Genomic DNA, 16,121 nt, shown 5'->3' on the forward strand with positions numbered 1-16,121 from the left:
CAAATCAAGAAAACACCAACTCATAACAGTTTACGAAAGCTCAGAATTATCAGTTAAGCAGCATTAACAGATTTTACCTAAAAAGGAGTTTCATTTATAGTTTCTCAGCATTAATTCCACAAATAATCTTGAAAATAAGAACATTAAAAAATAAAATCACACATACTCTCTCCTTCATAGCCTCATAAAACTGAACCAAGATATTCATTTTTATAAGGTGGTAATACATACATCATATTTTCCAAGGTTTGGCTTTTGCTTTCCTGCTAAAATTTTTAAAGCAGTTGACTTTCCAATACCATTAGTTCCAACTAATCCCAAAACTTCACCTGGACGAGGAATGGGCAACCTGTCATAAGTGTACAAAAATAATAAGACAATTCAGACTTATGTAGAAAAAGTGACGTAATACCAGAATGATGTACTTTAATGCGCTTGCACTCCACACACATTCATCAATAAGACAAAAGAGATATATGCCAGGTATTACTGGCTATTAGGAAAAAACAGCAGCCAAGATTAACTTAAACTGTTGTTAGGAATGCATCCATGACTAATATACTCCAAATTTTATTTATTCAACTTTCACTCAAAGTCTATTCTAAAGTAACAATTTTTCTTTCCAGGTAAGGCTCAGTTTTAATGTATAATAAAATGGTTTGGTAGAAAATTGCACAGCAGGTGCAACCTCACACTGTCTTTCTTTTTTTTGGCCTGCCATTTACTTACAAGGAGAGACGTGCCACATCAACCAGAAATATTCCACTCATTCTCCCTGCTGCAGTAGGCCCCTTAAAGCTGGCAGGTTGAGAAATACCCTTTTATTAGTTAAATCTAGACTCCTAGATTCAAAATATTAGTGTTCAGCAGATTAAAAACCTCAAAGAATGCGTCATTAACAATATATGTCGAAGTCCAGAGTAATATTCTCTGCAGATTACGAGATTAATAGATAAATAAAATCAAGATGAGTTCCCTTAAAAGTATTCTGGGGATAAGGATATTATTAACAACAGTGATTCTCACCCCCAACTGTATATTAGAATCACCGGGAGCCTTTTCAACTTACTAAGTCCAGACTGTACATCCAGAGATAAGATGTAATTCAACTGGGCTGAAATTACCTGGGCATTAGTAGTTTTAAAAAGACCCTCAGGTAATTCTAATGTTAGCTAGAATGAACCACTGACATATACAGTATGATTCTGCATGATGTTATAATACTGTATTTTGCTTTAGTGGATGTAAAAGTTAATACCACTTTTTTTCCATTTTTGTTATTTCTCTGAAGATTCCAAATGGATTTACTCTTGACTGAAATAAAGAAGAATGTTGACTTGGAAATATACCTGTGAAGCTTGAAGGCGTTGGCACAGTATCGATGTGTTGTTTCTTTTTCCAAGTTGCTTGGTAAATTGACAATTGATAAGGCACCAAAGGGGCACTTCTGTTATTTAAAGAATTAGTTTTCTGTTAATTCTTAGAAATATAGGCATGACTAAAATGAACAGATGAAGAAATTTTTATAATTTATCTTCCAAAAGTGGGAGTTTCACATAGACATAAAATATTGTTTCATTTCCTATCCTTTGCTTAAAAAAGTTAAGTTCCTTGAAGGCAAGAATCATATCTAATAATTCTGCATTCCCCCTAGTGACTGGTATAATCCTGGACATTTAATATGTTTAATACTTACTGCAAAACTTTACAGAACTGGAGGCTTTTGTATGAGAAGGTTAAGAGCAAGATAAAACACGGTTATTGAGCATACAGTTCCATATTCAGTCAATGAGAAACGCCTTCCCTTTATCTTCTTCCTGTCTCTGTATGCTTCCATTTCTACCTTGTAAAGTCCTTTAAGGTCATGGATTGTACCTTTCTTGGTCTACTTACGTCCCAACAACAGCTAGCATAGTATTTGCACAGAGCAAGGACTAACGTCTTTCCATTGTGATTTGTAACCATCCCATATGAAAAAAATACTTCATATTCCAACTGAGAAAATTCACATAAAAAACCTCATAGAAAAACTTATTCAAACAATAAGTGACTATCAATCAGATAAATGCCCAAGGAACAAGAATGGCAAGAACTGGAAGGTGATTTAAGAGTGGTAACGTGGCTAGAAAAATTTCTCAGCGGTACAGATGACTATAAAGGTACAACCAAAGAGTATAACCTCAGATTAGAAATCTGTTCAGCAGAACTGTTCAGTGAGCTCAGGGGACTAATTCAAGTCTCTGTATATAAAGATTTCAGGGAATTCCCATTTCCTAAGTTACAAGAACATAGAGGTTTAAAAAACAACACTCTCTGTTTGTTTTCTAGCAAAATAATCACCAACCTCTAAAAAAAATTAATTCTTTACACGAGATTTTTTCTGCAAACGGAATTACCTCCATTTACAGAATCCTCTATTACTCCATCAACGTACATAAAATGCTTACAGGCTGCAAGTAATTTAAACTTCTCTTAATCTACAAAGAAAAAAATAGCCACATTGCTCATATATGTGGTGCATTACAAGTATCTTAGTGTTCAGGGGGTATACACTACCCGCCCCCCACAAACAATTCATCACATCAGTTTCTTTTCAGCCATTGAAGTGCATACCCCAAATTCTGGAATCTCATTTTTTTATAGCAGTGAGGAAAGAAAATAAAATCGAATATATTGTTCAAAATAAGATTTCCACCACCCAAAACACTGGCAGGCAAATAATAAAAGATTAGTAAGTATTTGCTGGAAGAAATATCTCCTGCTTATATTTTAAAAACAAGAAAAAACGCTTTCAGGTACCAAGTCTGGTACTTCTGGATACTTAACCGAGGATTCAGAAACCAATGTAAAATACACAAACCTTATTAGAAAAAATAACAGATGGTATCCATATTTTGGGAAATCTCCTTTCTAAAATATATTATCTGTAAATAAAAATAACTAATTTAAGAACTTTATACACTGGCTCCTAAATATCTTTTATGAACTAAAGTTGGAAATCCATCATTCTTTAGTAAAATACCCTATTCAAACCATTCAGTATAACAAAAACTGAGGTATCTTGAAAAATTACACTATTGGGATAAATCCAACAATAGAAGAATGTATAACACAGCAAAAGCAGTACTTAAGGATTAGGTTAAATTAAAAAAATTTTTGGCTGTGTCCATTTTTATTTAAAAGTGTGAATTTAGGGGCTTCCCTGGTGGCGCAGTGGTTGAGAGTCCACCTGCCGATGCAGGGGACACAAGTTCTGCCCCGGTCCAGGAAGATCCCACATGCTGTGGAGCGGCTGGGCCCGTGAGCCATGGCCGCTGAGCCTGCATGTCCGGAGCCTGTGCTCCACAACAGGAGAGGCCACAACAGTAAGAGGCCCGTGTACCGCAAAAAAAAAAAAAAAGTGTGAATTTTAAATTAAACACAGGGACTTCCCTGGTGGCGCAGTGGTTAAGACTCTGCGCTCCCAATGCAGGAGGCCCAGGTTCGTTCCCTGGCCAGGGAACCGGACCCCACGTGCATGCCACAACTAAGAGTTTGCATGCCACAACTAAGGAGCCCTCGAGCCACAACTAAGACCCGGCACAGCCAAATAAATAAATGAAATAAATAAATTTAAAAAATAAAATTAAACACAGACTTGAAAAAAATGTATGTAATATGACTCATATTTTTTATATTTCAAAAAAGTTCTGGTAAAGACTTGGAGAATGTCCGTCTCATAAAAGGGTGAAAAAAAATTAATTTTGGTTGGAAATGGCTTTACGAAGTTGCATACAGCAAAAATAACTTTTATTATTATTTTTTAAGGATAACTGTTAAGTGGGGTGATTAATTAATTGAAAAAGCAATAATAATATTGATATAAGAACACTATTTTTCTGAATTTGTATTCTTTATTCAATGTTTTATATTTGGCTCTAAAAATAGTTATAATGTACTCAGAAGTTTTAGATTTCATTTTTAGGTTACAAATTTGATCCAATAAATAAAATATCACTTACTTTAATACAAATACCACAACCAATACAAAGTGTTTCAGAAATCCACGCTATTTTGCTCTGGGGGACAACCTCTATGCATAATTTTCCTGGCAAAGGAAAAGATAGAATTAAGTCATTTCTTCTGATGTTCTAATTTTCTGAACACTGTTATTTCGGCAATTCTGGTTCCAAATTTCCATATAGAATCAAGTTTTCAAAAAGAAAGGCCACAGAAAGAAATATAAATCAGTGCTTTGGATAGATTACTGAACTTAACTACTTATATGAATACTGTTGTCAGGCAAGGCAGAGATGACTCTAATATGCTTATTTGTTTAATCTACTACGGGAAGAAAATATGCTAATAAAAATACAGCAGATCCTAAAACAGCTTTACTTTTAAGCTGACTGACCTGAATATATAATCCATAAAATATGCCTTGAAAATGGTAATGTACACCAGATAAGGGAATGAAATACGTTAGCTAAATCAGGGAAGCTCCCCAAAGGTATGTGGACATCTAATACACAAACAAAATTAAACCTGGCATTAGGGATATTAATAATGGAATTTCTGAATAGCACAGTAGACTGTAACACATGACATCTAAATTTCCTTTTAAGATTTAGTAAGCTTATACCTCACTAGTATATTTAAAGTAAAAATTATTTTGTTTAGCCCTTAAAGACGACCAACAAGTCATCAATTCTGAATGGTCGTAAATTTATTTACTCTTGAAAATATAGCAAAACCTCATGAATAGTCATTCATATTAAGCTTTTTTTTTTTTTTTAAGGAGAATACTATCAAATATCAATACAAACATCTTGGCAGTCCTTTCTTCATGACTTAAAGTAACCATAGGATTTTGTAGGACAGTAAGAATCTCAGTAATTTGAACTCTGGTTTGATTTTGTATTCAATGAACTTAAACAGGATCATTTAGTCACAAAGCATTAAAAGAAATTTAGAACAAAATCTGGTCTTATTTTTACATTTTAAAGAAACTAACGGGGGAGAAAAGTATATACTAAAGCCTATAGAACCATAAAGACAGTGTATTCCTTTTAAAACCTTCTCTTATCCTTAAATGATCCACAGAACAGCTTACCCATTCGAACCACAGGGCAACTCTTTTTGCACTCCTGCCGACACTTCTTAGGTTTACATTTGTCATGGTTGACAATAGCAATTCTTGTTAATTTATCCGCCATAATTCTAAGGAAGTAACAATATCCAGTTCCTCTATTAAAGAAAAATTAACAAAATTATGGCATAGTCAATGCAATTAGTTAAGAGAAATAAGTCACAGGCATAAAAAGTTAGACAGGAGGAGATAAGTTATCACTATATTCAGATATTAATACCTGGAACTAGTTTAAAAAAAACTAGTAAAAGCAATAAAATAATTTGGTAAGGCTGGAAAAACAAAATTTTACATATAGTCCATTCATCAGAAGATTTATATAATGAAGGAAAAAATACCACTTTCAACAGTCAGAAAAAAGAAAAGATCTAGGGATCAACTTAACAAGATATATATACACATGTGCAGAAACTTTCAAAATACCACTGAAAGACACAAAAGACCTGAACAAGTAGAATGACATGCTGTCTCAGTTTTCACAATAAAGAATAGTCAATATCAGAGATTTCAACCTTCCCTGAATTTATATATTTAATCCAATCTCAAGGAGAGAAAAAAAAAAAAACTGAATCAGACAAATCAAATCTAAAGCTCTTATACAAAAAGAAAAGTAGTAATAGCCAGGAAAATGGAAAAGAGCAAGGGGGAAGAGGGAACCTACACTTGACATATGAAAAAAATGATATAAGGCCTCAGAAATTGATGCTGATACCAGTGTATGAACACAGACCAATGAAACAGAATAGTAAGACTTGACATGAAAACATACATATGATAAAGGTGTTTACTTCCTCCCTCAAACTAAGCATCACTTCATGGCTTAGCCATCTGACTACAATGCACTACTGATGGAAATGGCAAATAATTATTAAGGGTGTAACCATCATGTTGGTCAACTGGAAAAAGTAAAAACTGCTTTACCTGGGAATTTACAATATGGCCATGATGAATTTTATGTTAACGGCACTGAAATGAAAAGGAGACCAAGTAACTATATGTATATACTCACTTTTGGAGCTTTTTAAAGTCTTGATATTTAACAGCACCATCAATTATGTAGTTGAGGTCAAAGTTAACTTAATCTTTTATAATATTGGACTTAGTGATTGACATTAATTTTCTTAGAATGTGATTAAAGTAAGTAATTCGAAAAAGTGCCTTACTACTCCAGTTTATTCCAATATGTAATGAAAGAACCTGAAGCCAAAAGATTATTGACCAACAAAGACATTCTGTTGGCTTTTTCTATCAATGACTGTGATCCTCTATCTAGATTTTTCTTGACAGACTGCTTCCTCTTATAGAACTCTCCAGTCCTTCTCATAACCCCTCAATATCATTAGGCTTGGAGGGGAATAAAAGATCTTGCTCCTCAGTACCGCTCCCAGACGATTCTCTCTCCTCACTAAAAACAGCCACTTTTGCCTCTTAGGTCATCCACCCGCTTTAGTCATTTACCGACCATCAGATCACTCCCTCCCATTCTTTGAAATTTCGGCCCTTAGCTAATGTTCACTCTAACAACTCTTGTCATAACTCTTGGTGATTTTAATATATTCATAGATGATCCTTCTATTAACAGCCTGTCATCTCAGTTCATTAACCTCTCTCCTCTAGTGATCTTGTCTTTCACCCTACCATAGCCACTCATTCCTTTGGTCAAATCCTTCACCTTGTCATTACAAATAACTGCGTTTTTTCCATAACCTACCTTTCAAATACCCCATTCTCCAACCACCATCCCTATCTTTTCAGTTCACCTCTCTCATACACAACAATCCAACAACCCCTTGAACTCCCCCATTCCTCAGACCTAACATTATCTCTCAATTCTACCACATTTCCACTGTCCTTCAGCCTTTTGTATCTTTGTATCTCTGTACCCACCTAAAATTCCGTTGTCAATCACTTACACCCTCATCTATAATCCTGGTTAATCACAACTCTTCACCTGCACACATGCAGCAGAAAATGGGAAGAGAAAAAACAAAACCATGCTGACTAGTATCATCTCAAGTGAAACTATGCCAACCAGCAACCATACTATATGTATTTCCATAGCTAAGTCCCTTTGCAAACTAAAAGATATCTGCTAAGGAGAATGTTCCAACAATTCTCTCTCATGTCTTTCACATCACCAACTATTCTTTCTACTGGCTTATTCCCATCAGCATTCAAACACTACATTATCTGACCCCATCTTCCTCCATTGCTTCATTTCTCCTTCCTTTTATAGTGAGACTATGTAAAAGAGTTGCCTATAGTCAGTGTTTCAAATTTCTTTCTAGGTATTTTCTCTGGAATCCATTCCAGCCTTTAGTGCCCATCATTCTATCAAAACAACTTGTCAGGTTATCACTGTTTTTCACATGGCTAAAGCAAATGGTTGTCAATCTTTGCTTCAGGGTCTTGGCCTTTCTGCTCCCTCTGCCTATAATGCTATTTCCCCTAGTGAGTCACATGGCTCACTCCTTCAAGTCTTTAATGTTTATTCTCAATGAGCCTTCTCTAGCTATATTACCAAAAAATATAAAACTCTCTTGTTTTATTCTTCTCCTTAGCTCATATATGTTTCATATATATGTGTATATATGGTATATGTACACGTTTACTGTGTGTATGTATATATATATATATATATATATATATGCATTTATATATTCTCTCTCTACACACAGACAATATTTTTCCCTCTACAAGCAGAAGGTACTCCATCATGAGTGCAGGAATTTTTGTCTGTCTGTTTATCCCAGTGGCTGGACCAGTGCCTACCACATAGTAGGAGCTCAAACATTTCCACTGAATGAAATGAGAAAATGAATTTGGACATAGTAAATCATTTTCCTGTAGGTTATAACAACTTCAGGAGTCCTGCAAGTTACCAATATTTTACAGTGACAGTTAGCCACTAAAGTATATTATTGGAAAAAAAAATCACCCAAAAGGTAACTAAAATTTTATGTAATAAACAGTTACGCTGATAGGTTCACTTTACCCCTTTATAACCTTTAGAAATTGGTCCAGGCAGGCCTCCTAAAGATTAGAATAAGAAGAAAATAAATGACTTTTGAACTGCTACAAAAAAGCTATCATTCTGGAAGTGCCAACTCCCTAGAAACTGAAGACTCTTTAGTTAGCTATTAAAATAAAACTGGACACCATATTAATTATGGTGAATGAGCATGATGAATTCCCCTATAGGGGATAAATCTTCATTGATTTATCAATGAAACTGCTTACGTTAAAGTTTATTTCTGCCAAACTACTAAAATGTTTCACCTACTATTTCAAACCATTTAAAAAACCAAATGACTATAAAAGGTGATTTTTATAAAATAAAAACCTACCAGAGATGGTTAATAAGCTGATTTATATAAAAAAGTGATAAATTATAATGCATTTAAGAAAAATGAATACAGATTCTTTGTAGAACTGTTAATTAACAGTGTAAACACTATTATTAATTAAATTTCTATGTTAGTTTCAAGAATTGGCAAAAAAGAGCCCCTCCTTTTTTTTTCCATGAGAAAGACATAGCACATGAAAGCTTGGAGGGGAAGCCTGTAGTAACTGACTCCTTGAAGGTATTTCAAATCTGAAAACTGTGCTCAAAATAGGTACTCAAGGGACTTCCCTGCTGGCGCAGTGGTTAAGAATTCCCCTGCCAATGCAGGGGACACAGGTTCGATCTCTGGTGCAGGAAGATCCCACATGCTCCAGAGCAACTGAGCCGGCGAGCCACAACTACTGAGCCTGCATGCTGCAACTACTCAAGCCCGCATGCCTAGAGCCCTTGCTCCACAACAAGGGAAGCCACCACAATGAGAAGCCTGCGCACCGCAACGAAGAGTAGCTCCTGCTCGCCGCAACTAGAGAAAGCCCGCGCAGTAACGAAGACCCAACTCAGCCATAAATAAATAAACAGATATATAGATAGATATAAAAACTTATTTAAAAAATAGGTACTCAATGACCTTCACTGTCATTATTCCAGCTGAGAGGAAAAAGGAAGTGAGATATGGAAACCATCTGCAGTCTAAGACCAAAATTATTTTAACACCCTGTTCAAACATTTGAAAGGTTGCTGTTAACGAATGATGCTTATGTCATGTGAGATATTCTAACCTATGCTATTGCAGGTCATTGATTTTATAAAACATGTAAGTTGGGAGTGGTGCACAACTCTGACTTCAGAGTCTTAAATTGAAGACAATTAAAAGGGACACTAAATTAATAACTGCTTTCTCCTTACTCCACCCCAGCAATTATATTAAATATTCTTCCTAAAAAAATTTTTTTATAGGGGAGAACAAGGCTTTTCACTAAAACAAAAACAACACTCTTTGGTTCAGATACAGATAAGAGCCCTTGATTAACACTGACAAAGCATTATCGTCAAGCAAATGGTATAGAATGAATATTCTCATTATCAGGGACAAAGGTACCGAGGACTGCAACACACATACCACTGTCATAAATGCCTAGTAAGCAGTCCTGTGCAAGAGAAGGCGAAAAACCCTCAAGCAAAACAAAACACACTGTTCTTAAGGCTACTTCTCACTCTTACGATTTTACCGTAAAAAATGAGAAAACGGGCTTGCGTAGTTTATGGGGTGTGGGAATCGGCTTTAGCCGTCGTTCCTGCAATGCACGAACCACTGAAGGGAAAATAAAGGGCCTTTCAATAAAGACCTGATCGCAAGGAGTTTAAGATATGATAAAGGAAAAGACGGAGAAGTCACCAAGGGGGAAAGTGATATAAAAGTGCACCCGAAATGTTAAAGGCGTTCACCTGGGAGATTATTTGAGCTAACCCTGGTTACAGCAGAGTACACGCTGCTGTGAGCACAGTGACGTCTGGCCATCATGTCTACAGACGGGGAGTGGACAAGCAGGATTCGACTTCATGGCGGCAAAGGTAATTCACTCATTCCACAATCCCCAAACGGTGGAAGAAAAGGCTTCCAAAGGTGCCAGGGGAAGAGTGGGGGTGGTAGGGGACGCTCTGCGTTCTGAAGGCTGCTGTAAGATTCAGCCCTAGGGCAGGAGCGGGGGAAAGGGGGGACTGGAGGCTGGACCGCTGAGGGGATGGCAGCTAAGGCCATCTTCGGGTCCCCTGGCGGGGGTGGCGGGCCGCAGTGGCAGAGTGCCGAGTCAGCTGGAGAGAAGCGCGAGGCGTCCCCAGCTCTCGGCGGCGCCCGCGCTCCGGCGGTTCCAGCTGTCTCGCTCAAGCCGGCTGCCACGCGCCGCTGCCGTCTCCACCGCCGCCACCTGAGGCCTAACCAAAGGCTCTGGGAGAACGTCCCTACGGTGTGTAGACCGTGGCAGACTACAGCTAAAGGCCAAACCCTTCCAGGCTATTCACGTACCTGGAGAAACAGATTCCCCTTGCGGAGGGGAACGCAGAGGCCAAATCAGTTCTTGCTTTCACTTCTCAGCCACACAACGTGTTCCTACGGCCACTGGCCAAAATGGCGGTGCCCAGCCGCCGCCTCACGCATGCCACAGGGAGGTAGTGCGCGTGCGCGACAGGGCGCGCTGCGCGGAGCCCTGGAGGGAGGTAGGGCGAGACGGCGGAGAGTGACGTCATTGTGCTGCGACCCCAATTGACGTTGTTGGGTAAGCGAGGCGGGCCTGGGAAGCTGAGTGGGAGTGGCGCGGAACTGCAGCGGTTCCTGAAAACCTGAGTGGCGGCAAGCCGGGTCTGCGAGCTGTAAGTGCGTGGGCTTTCCCCGAAGTGGAGAATGGTTCTAGCTTAAGCAGACGGGTTCTCTTCCCCAATGTCAATCTCCTATTTCGCTCCCGATTTCCTCAAAGCTGGTGGGTCAGGAATGGATCCTTAAACGCTGCCTATTCTCGCACTTCGGGCAGAGGTGTCAAGCAGAACCCACGGAGTCTGGTCCAGACACTGCTCGTGGTGGCGTTCTCTCCTTGGCCTCAGCTCCTGAACGGTGTGGCCACGAACCCGTTCTTCTCCGAGTTCCGTGCTTTATCCACTTGGTGGCGTCCAGTACCAAGTTCGGCAGTTAAATTCTGCTCCAGTAATAGAGATGGGCCATTTTTTTGGACAATTTGACATGTTTGGGTGTTTGGCAATGTGGCCACAGGTTTAATCGTCTCATCCCAGACCTTACTTAACTTGCAGGTGGCAAATACTTTACGATTGAAGCTATTCATTCATCTGTTTATTTATTCAGTAAATTGCTAATGGAGCGTTTAAACCTCAGGCCTTTCCAAAGTTTGCAGTCCAGTGTCTATTATTATTTAAAGAGTATCAACTGCTTGTGTGGAGATTAGGGAACAACTGAGATCTGACTCAGGAGGTGTCAAGGAGATGGTATACAGACCTTTTGGCACAGGTTTATAACAGCATTTACGTATAACGATGTTCAATAGCTGTAACTTTGCACTACCGAAGCAGTTTTACATGTTGTTCACAATCCACTATTTTTTTTTTCACGTTTGGATATGCCTACCAAGATTAACAAAAGATGAAGTAAACTTGTGGTTTAGAATAGGCCAGTTATTCACTTCTAGACCTTAAAGGCATTTTTCTGACTTTATGTACTATGGTAAGAGCACATATAAATGGAGCTTTTGACAACTAATGAGAAGATGTGATTTTTCTCTGCATCACTTAACGGATTATTTAAAATGTAGACCAATATTTACATATTCCTGGAATAAGAGTATTTCAGTCTGACTTTTCTAGGGAAAAACTTCATTTGGATTGGAATTTTTACTCATAGAGGTATACAACTGCATAGCATTATAGGAGTGTAGATCAAATCAACCCATTTGACAGGAAAGGAAATAAAGCCCAAGGCGAGGCTGAAGTTGAGACCCTGATCCTGTGCCCTTTGACTACTATAGTCTGCTGCTTTGCACAACTTGTAAGTTATAATATGTTCTATTTTAGAAACAAAAACTGAATTCCCAAGAGTTTTTAATTACAGTGATTATGTCAACTGCTTTCGAGAAATAGATGATTAATATCCAGGATATATTAGTGATCGATTTGGCTATTAAATTTTTACTTTTATGTTTTGTAGAAAGATGCTCAGGTCTGGGTATAATGTGGATACTTTTTTTTTCTACATAGAATATTTTTAAAATGACCACACCAAATAAGACACCTCCCGGTGCTGACCCTAAGCAGTTGGAAAGGACTGGAACAGTACGGGAAATTGGGTCACAAGCTGTTTGGTCACTCTCATCTTGCAAACCAGGTAAAACAAAACAACACAAAAATGCTGTTCATAGTAACTGCTGAAAGTTTTCTTGTGCACTGGACTAACTTTAATATTCTTTCTGTTAAGATGCTTTATTTTAATTCTAAAATAAATCTAATTGGATTTTCATTTGTTATATATCTTCTCAATTGCTTTACTAGTATCTGCTTCAGTTTAACTGCACATGTCTCATAAGGTCTCTCCCTCTTTTTTTTTTTAATATTTATTTATTTACTTAGGCTGTGCCGGGTCTTAGTTGCAGTACAGTGATTGCTGTGGCACTCGGGATCTTTAGTTGTGGCATGCAGACTTAGTTGCAGTATGCGGACTCTTCAGTTACAGCATGCATGTAGCATCTAGTTCCCTGACCAGGGATCGAACCTGGGCCCCCTGCATTGGGACCATAGAGTCTTACCCACTGGACCACCAGGGAAGTCCCTCATAAATTCTCTTTTTACCCTCTCTCTGGTATCATTCAGTTATTTGGTTAGCATTTTTTTTTTTTTTTTTTGCTATTTCTCTGGATAGGATAAGTGGTTGATACATTTTCTGAGTGATTACATATACCCAAATAACTTTATTTTACTCTTGGTTGGGATAGAATTCTTGGGTGGCAGTCCTTTTCTCTCAAAAATTTGTGGATCCTGTTTTACCATTTTCTTTTTCGTCATGTTGCAACTAAGAAGGCTATGCCTGTCTCTCACTTTCTAAGTAACTTGTTCTTTCTTTCTGGCAGCATTTAAGCTCTTTCTGTTTATTCTTAGACTTCAAGAGTTTTGCCAGGATGTGCCAGGATACATGTGTACCTTTTCTCATCTGTCTAACCTATAATTTGATGAGTATTTTGAGTCTGTAGAATCAAGCTCAGAGAAAGTTTTTTAGCTTGAGTAATGTTAATGATAATGTTATTGATTTGGTAGTCACTTTTCCCTCAGAAACTTCTACTATTTACATGTTGTCTCCTGTAGTGTCTTCCCACTCAAGCCTCTTCTGTTTCCCCTTAAGATTCTTTTCTCTCTCTTTTTATGAGTAGCTGGGGATATACAGAAAAACTCACCCTTTTTGTGTTTATAGTTCTATGAATTTTTTTGTTTTTAATTTTTAAAAATTAATTAATTAGGGGTTCCCTGGTGGCACAGTGGTTGAGAGTCCGCCTGCCAATGCAGGGGACACGGGTTCATGCCCCGGTCCGGGAAGGTCCCACATGCCGTGGAGCGGCTGGGCCCATGAGCCATGGCAGCTGAGCCTGCGTGTCTGGAGCCTGTGCTCCGCAACGGGAGAGGCCACAACAGTGAGAGGCCCGCGTATGACAAAAAAAAAAAAAAATTAATTAATTAATTTATTTATTTATTATTTTGGCCGCACCACGTGGCATGTGGGATCTTAATTCCCTGACCAGGGATCGAACCCAAGCCCCCTGCAGTGGAAGTACGGAGTCTTAACCACTGGACTGCCAGGGAAGTCCCATAGTTCTATGAATTTTAACAAACACATCACAAATAAAGAATATTTCTATCATTCAAAGAAATTTCCTCATGTCCCTTTGTAGTCAGTCTTCTGCCCCCTCCTAAACCCCTGACAACCTCTGATCCATTTTGTGTCCCTTTGGTTTTGCCTTTTTCAGAATGCCATATAAACGTAATCATACTTTATGTAGCTCTTAGGGTCCAGCTTCTTTCACTTAGCATAATGCATTTGTGATTGTTCTATCAGGAGTTGGTTCCTTTTTATTGCTGATTACTGTTCCGCTGTACAGATGTGCCACAATTTGTCTACCTATTCACCAGTTAATGGACATTTAGGTTTACGGTAGCAGCTTCCCAGATGGTCCCAGTGATCCTTGTTTCCTGGTATTCGTACCCTTCTGATGACCTCTGTCACATTGTGTCTGGGTTAGTCTCTGGGATGAGGAGAATATGGCAGAAATGATGGTATGTGACTTCTGAGACTAGATCATAAAAGACATTGTGGCTCTGCCTTGCTGTTATTTGGATCACGCACTCTAGGGGAAGCCAGCTGCCATTTTGTGAGGAAACAAGGGGACCTATGGAGAGGTTGGTGTGGCAAAGAAACAGGGCCTTCTGACAATAGCCAGTGGGGAACTGAGGCCTTTTGTCAACAGTCAAATGAGTAAGCTACCTTAGAATGGATTCTCCAGCTCTAGTCAAGCTTTTAGATAATTACTTCAGATAACTTGACCGCAAACTCATGAGAGTCCCAGAGCCAAGCTGCGCAACCCAGCTGGTCCCAAATTCCTATCCCACAGAAATTGTGAAGTGATGCATGTTTGGTGTTTTAAGGCGCTAAGTTAACTAAGATAAGGTTGCTTCCAATATTTGGTGATTATGGATGAAGCTGCTATAAACATTCATGTACTGGTTTTCTTGTGGACATATATTTTCATTTTTCTTGAGTAAATACTTACAAGTAGAATTGCTGGGTTCTATTGTTTTTATTTCTTCCTTTGCATTAGCTAAGACTTGCAACATGATGTTGCATAGGAGTGGCAAAAAGGGATATCCTTGCCTTATTCCTGATCATAGTGGGAAAACTTCTATTTTCTCACTATTATATATGATGTTAGCTGTTGTTTTTTTGTAGATAATATAAAGTTGAAGAAGTTCCATTATATTTCTAGTTTGCTAATAGATTTTGTCTTGAATGGATGTTGGATTTGTCAAATGTTTTCTCAACATCTAATGATATGATCATGTGGTTTTTCTCCTTTAGCCTGTTGTTTGTTTTGATGGATTACATTAGTTAATTTTAGAATGTTGAAACAGCTGTGCATACCTGGAATAAATTCCAATTGATTGTGGTAAATAATTCTTTTTATACATGGATTCAATTTGCTAATATTTTCTTGACAATTTTTGCATCTGTGTTCATGAGAGATATTGTTCTTTAATTTACCTTTCTTGTGATGTCTTTGTCTGATTTTGTTATTAGGGTAATGTTGCCTTTATAGAGTCAGTTAGAAAGTATTCCCTCTGATTCTATTTTCTGGAAGAGATTATGCAGACTAGGTATTATTTCTTCCTTGAAAGTTTGACATAAGTCACCAGTGAAACCATCTAGGCCTGGTGATTGCTTTTGGAAGGGTATTAATTTTTTATTCAATTTTTGTAATAGATATAGGCTTATTCAGATTATCTGTTTCTTCTTGTGTGAGTTTTGGTAGATTGTGTCTTTCAAGGAATTGGTCCATTTTATTTATCAAATTTGTGGGCATGAAGTCTATAATACTCCTTTATTACCCTTTTTATTGTCCATGGGATCAGTAGTGATGGCCCCTCTTTCATTTTTTATATTAGTAATTTGTGTCTTCTTTCTTTTTTTCTTGGTTAGCCTGGTTAGAGGTTTATTGATTTTATTGACCTTTTCAAAGAACCAGCTTGTAGTATTGGTAATTTTTCTCTATTAATTGCTGTTTTTAGTTTCATTGATTTTTTTCTTTGATTTTTATTATTTCTTTCTTCTGCTTGTTTTGGATTTAATTTGCTTTTCTTTTTCTAGTTTTCTAAGGTGAATGCTTAGATTATTGACTTTAGAGCTTTCTTCTTTTCTAATATATATGTAGTTCATGCTATAAATGCTAAATTTCAGAAAGCAGTGCTTTCTGTTAATGATTTCTAGTTTAATTCTGCTGTGGTCTGGGAGCACACTTTGTGTGATTTCTATTCTTTTAAATGTTTTTATTGTGTTTTATAGCCCAAAATGTGGTCCATTTTCGTTAATGTTGCATGTGAACTTGAGAAGAA

General features: G+C 37.6%; 2 protein-coding genes across 5 annotated transcripts in view; one reads left to right on the top strand and one right to left on the bottom strand.

Moving 5' to 3' along the window:
• Nucleotides 1-10,649, bottom strand: part of ABCE1 (ATP binding cassette subfamily E member 1) — a 36,112-nt gene extending 25,463 nt beyond the window's left edge. Inside the window, exons 1-5 of the mRNA XM_019926526.3 lie at nt 10,498-10,649; nt 5,093-5,226; nt 4,002-4,087; nt 1,350-1,447; nt 232-349 (exon numbers count right to left, since the gene is read on the bottom strand). Coding sequence (XP_019782085.1) covers nt 232-349; nt 1,350-1,447; nt 4,002-4,087; nt 5,093-5,195 — 405 coding nt within the window. The 5' untranslated portion in view covers nt 5,196-5,226; nt 10,498-10,649. The remainder of the gene's footprint in view (nt 1-231; nt 350-1,349; nt 1,448-4,001; nt 4,088-5,092; nt 5,227-10,497) is intronic.
• The window catches only part of ANAPC10 (anaphase promoting complex subunit 10), a 78,045-nt gene continuing 71,843 nt past the window's right edge, over nt 9,920-16,121 (top strand). For 2 of the 4 annotated variants that reach the window (XM_073805528.1, XM_073805529.1), the window contains exons 1-2: nt 9,920-10,046; nt 12,231-12,357. In XM_073805528.1, coding sequence (XP_073661629.1) covers nt 10,035-10,046; nt 12,231-12,357 — 139 coding nt within the window. In that variant the 5' untranslated portion in view covers nt 9,920-10,034. Of the gene's footprint in view, nt 10,047-10,712; nt 10,842-12,230; nt 12,358-16,121 lie in introns of those variants that run through there. The other 2 variants (XM_019926527.3, XM_004316519.4) reach the window with 2 other exon arrangements.

This window comes from Tursiops truncatus, chromosome 5 (assembly GCF_011762595.2).
Source record: "Tursiops truncatus isolate mTurTru1 chromosome 5, mTurTru1.mat.Y, whole genome shotgun sequence".
Taxonomy (NCBI): Eukaryota; Metazoa; Chordata; class Mammalia; order Artiodactyla; family Delphinidae; genus Tursiops; species Tursiops truncatus.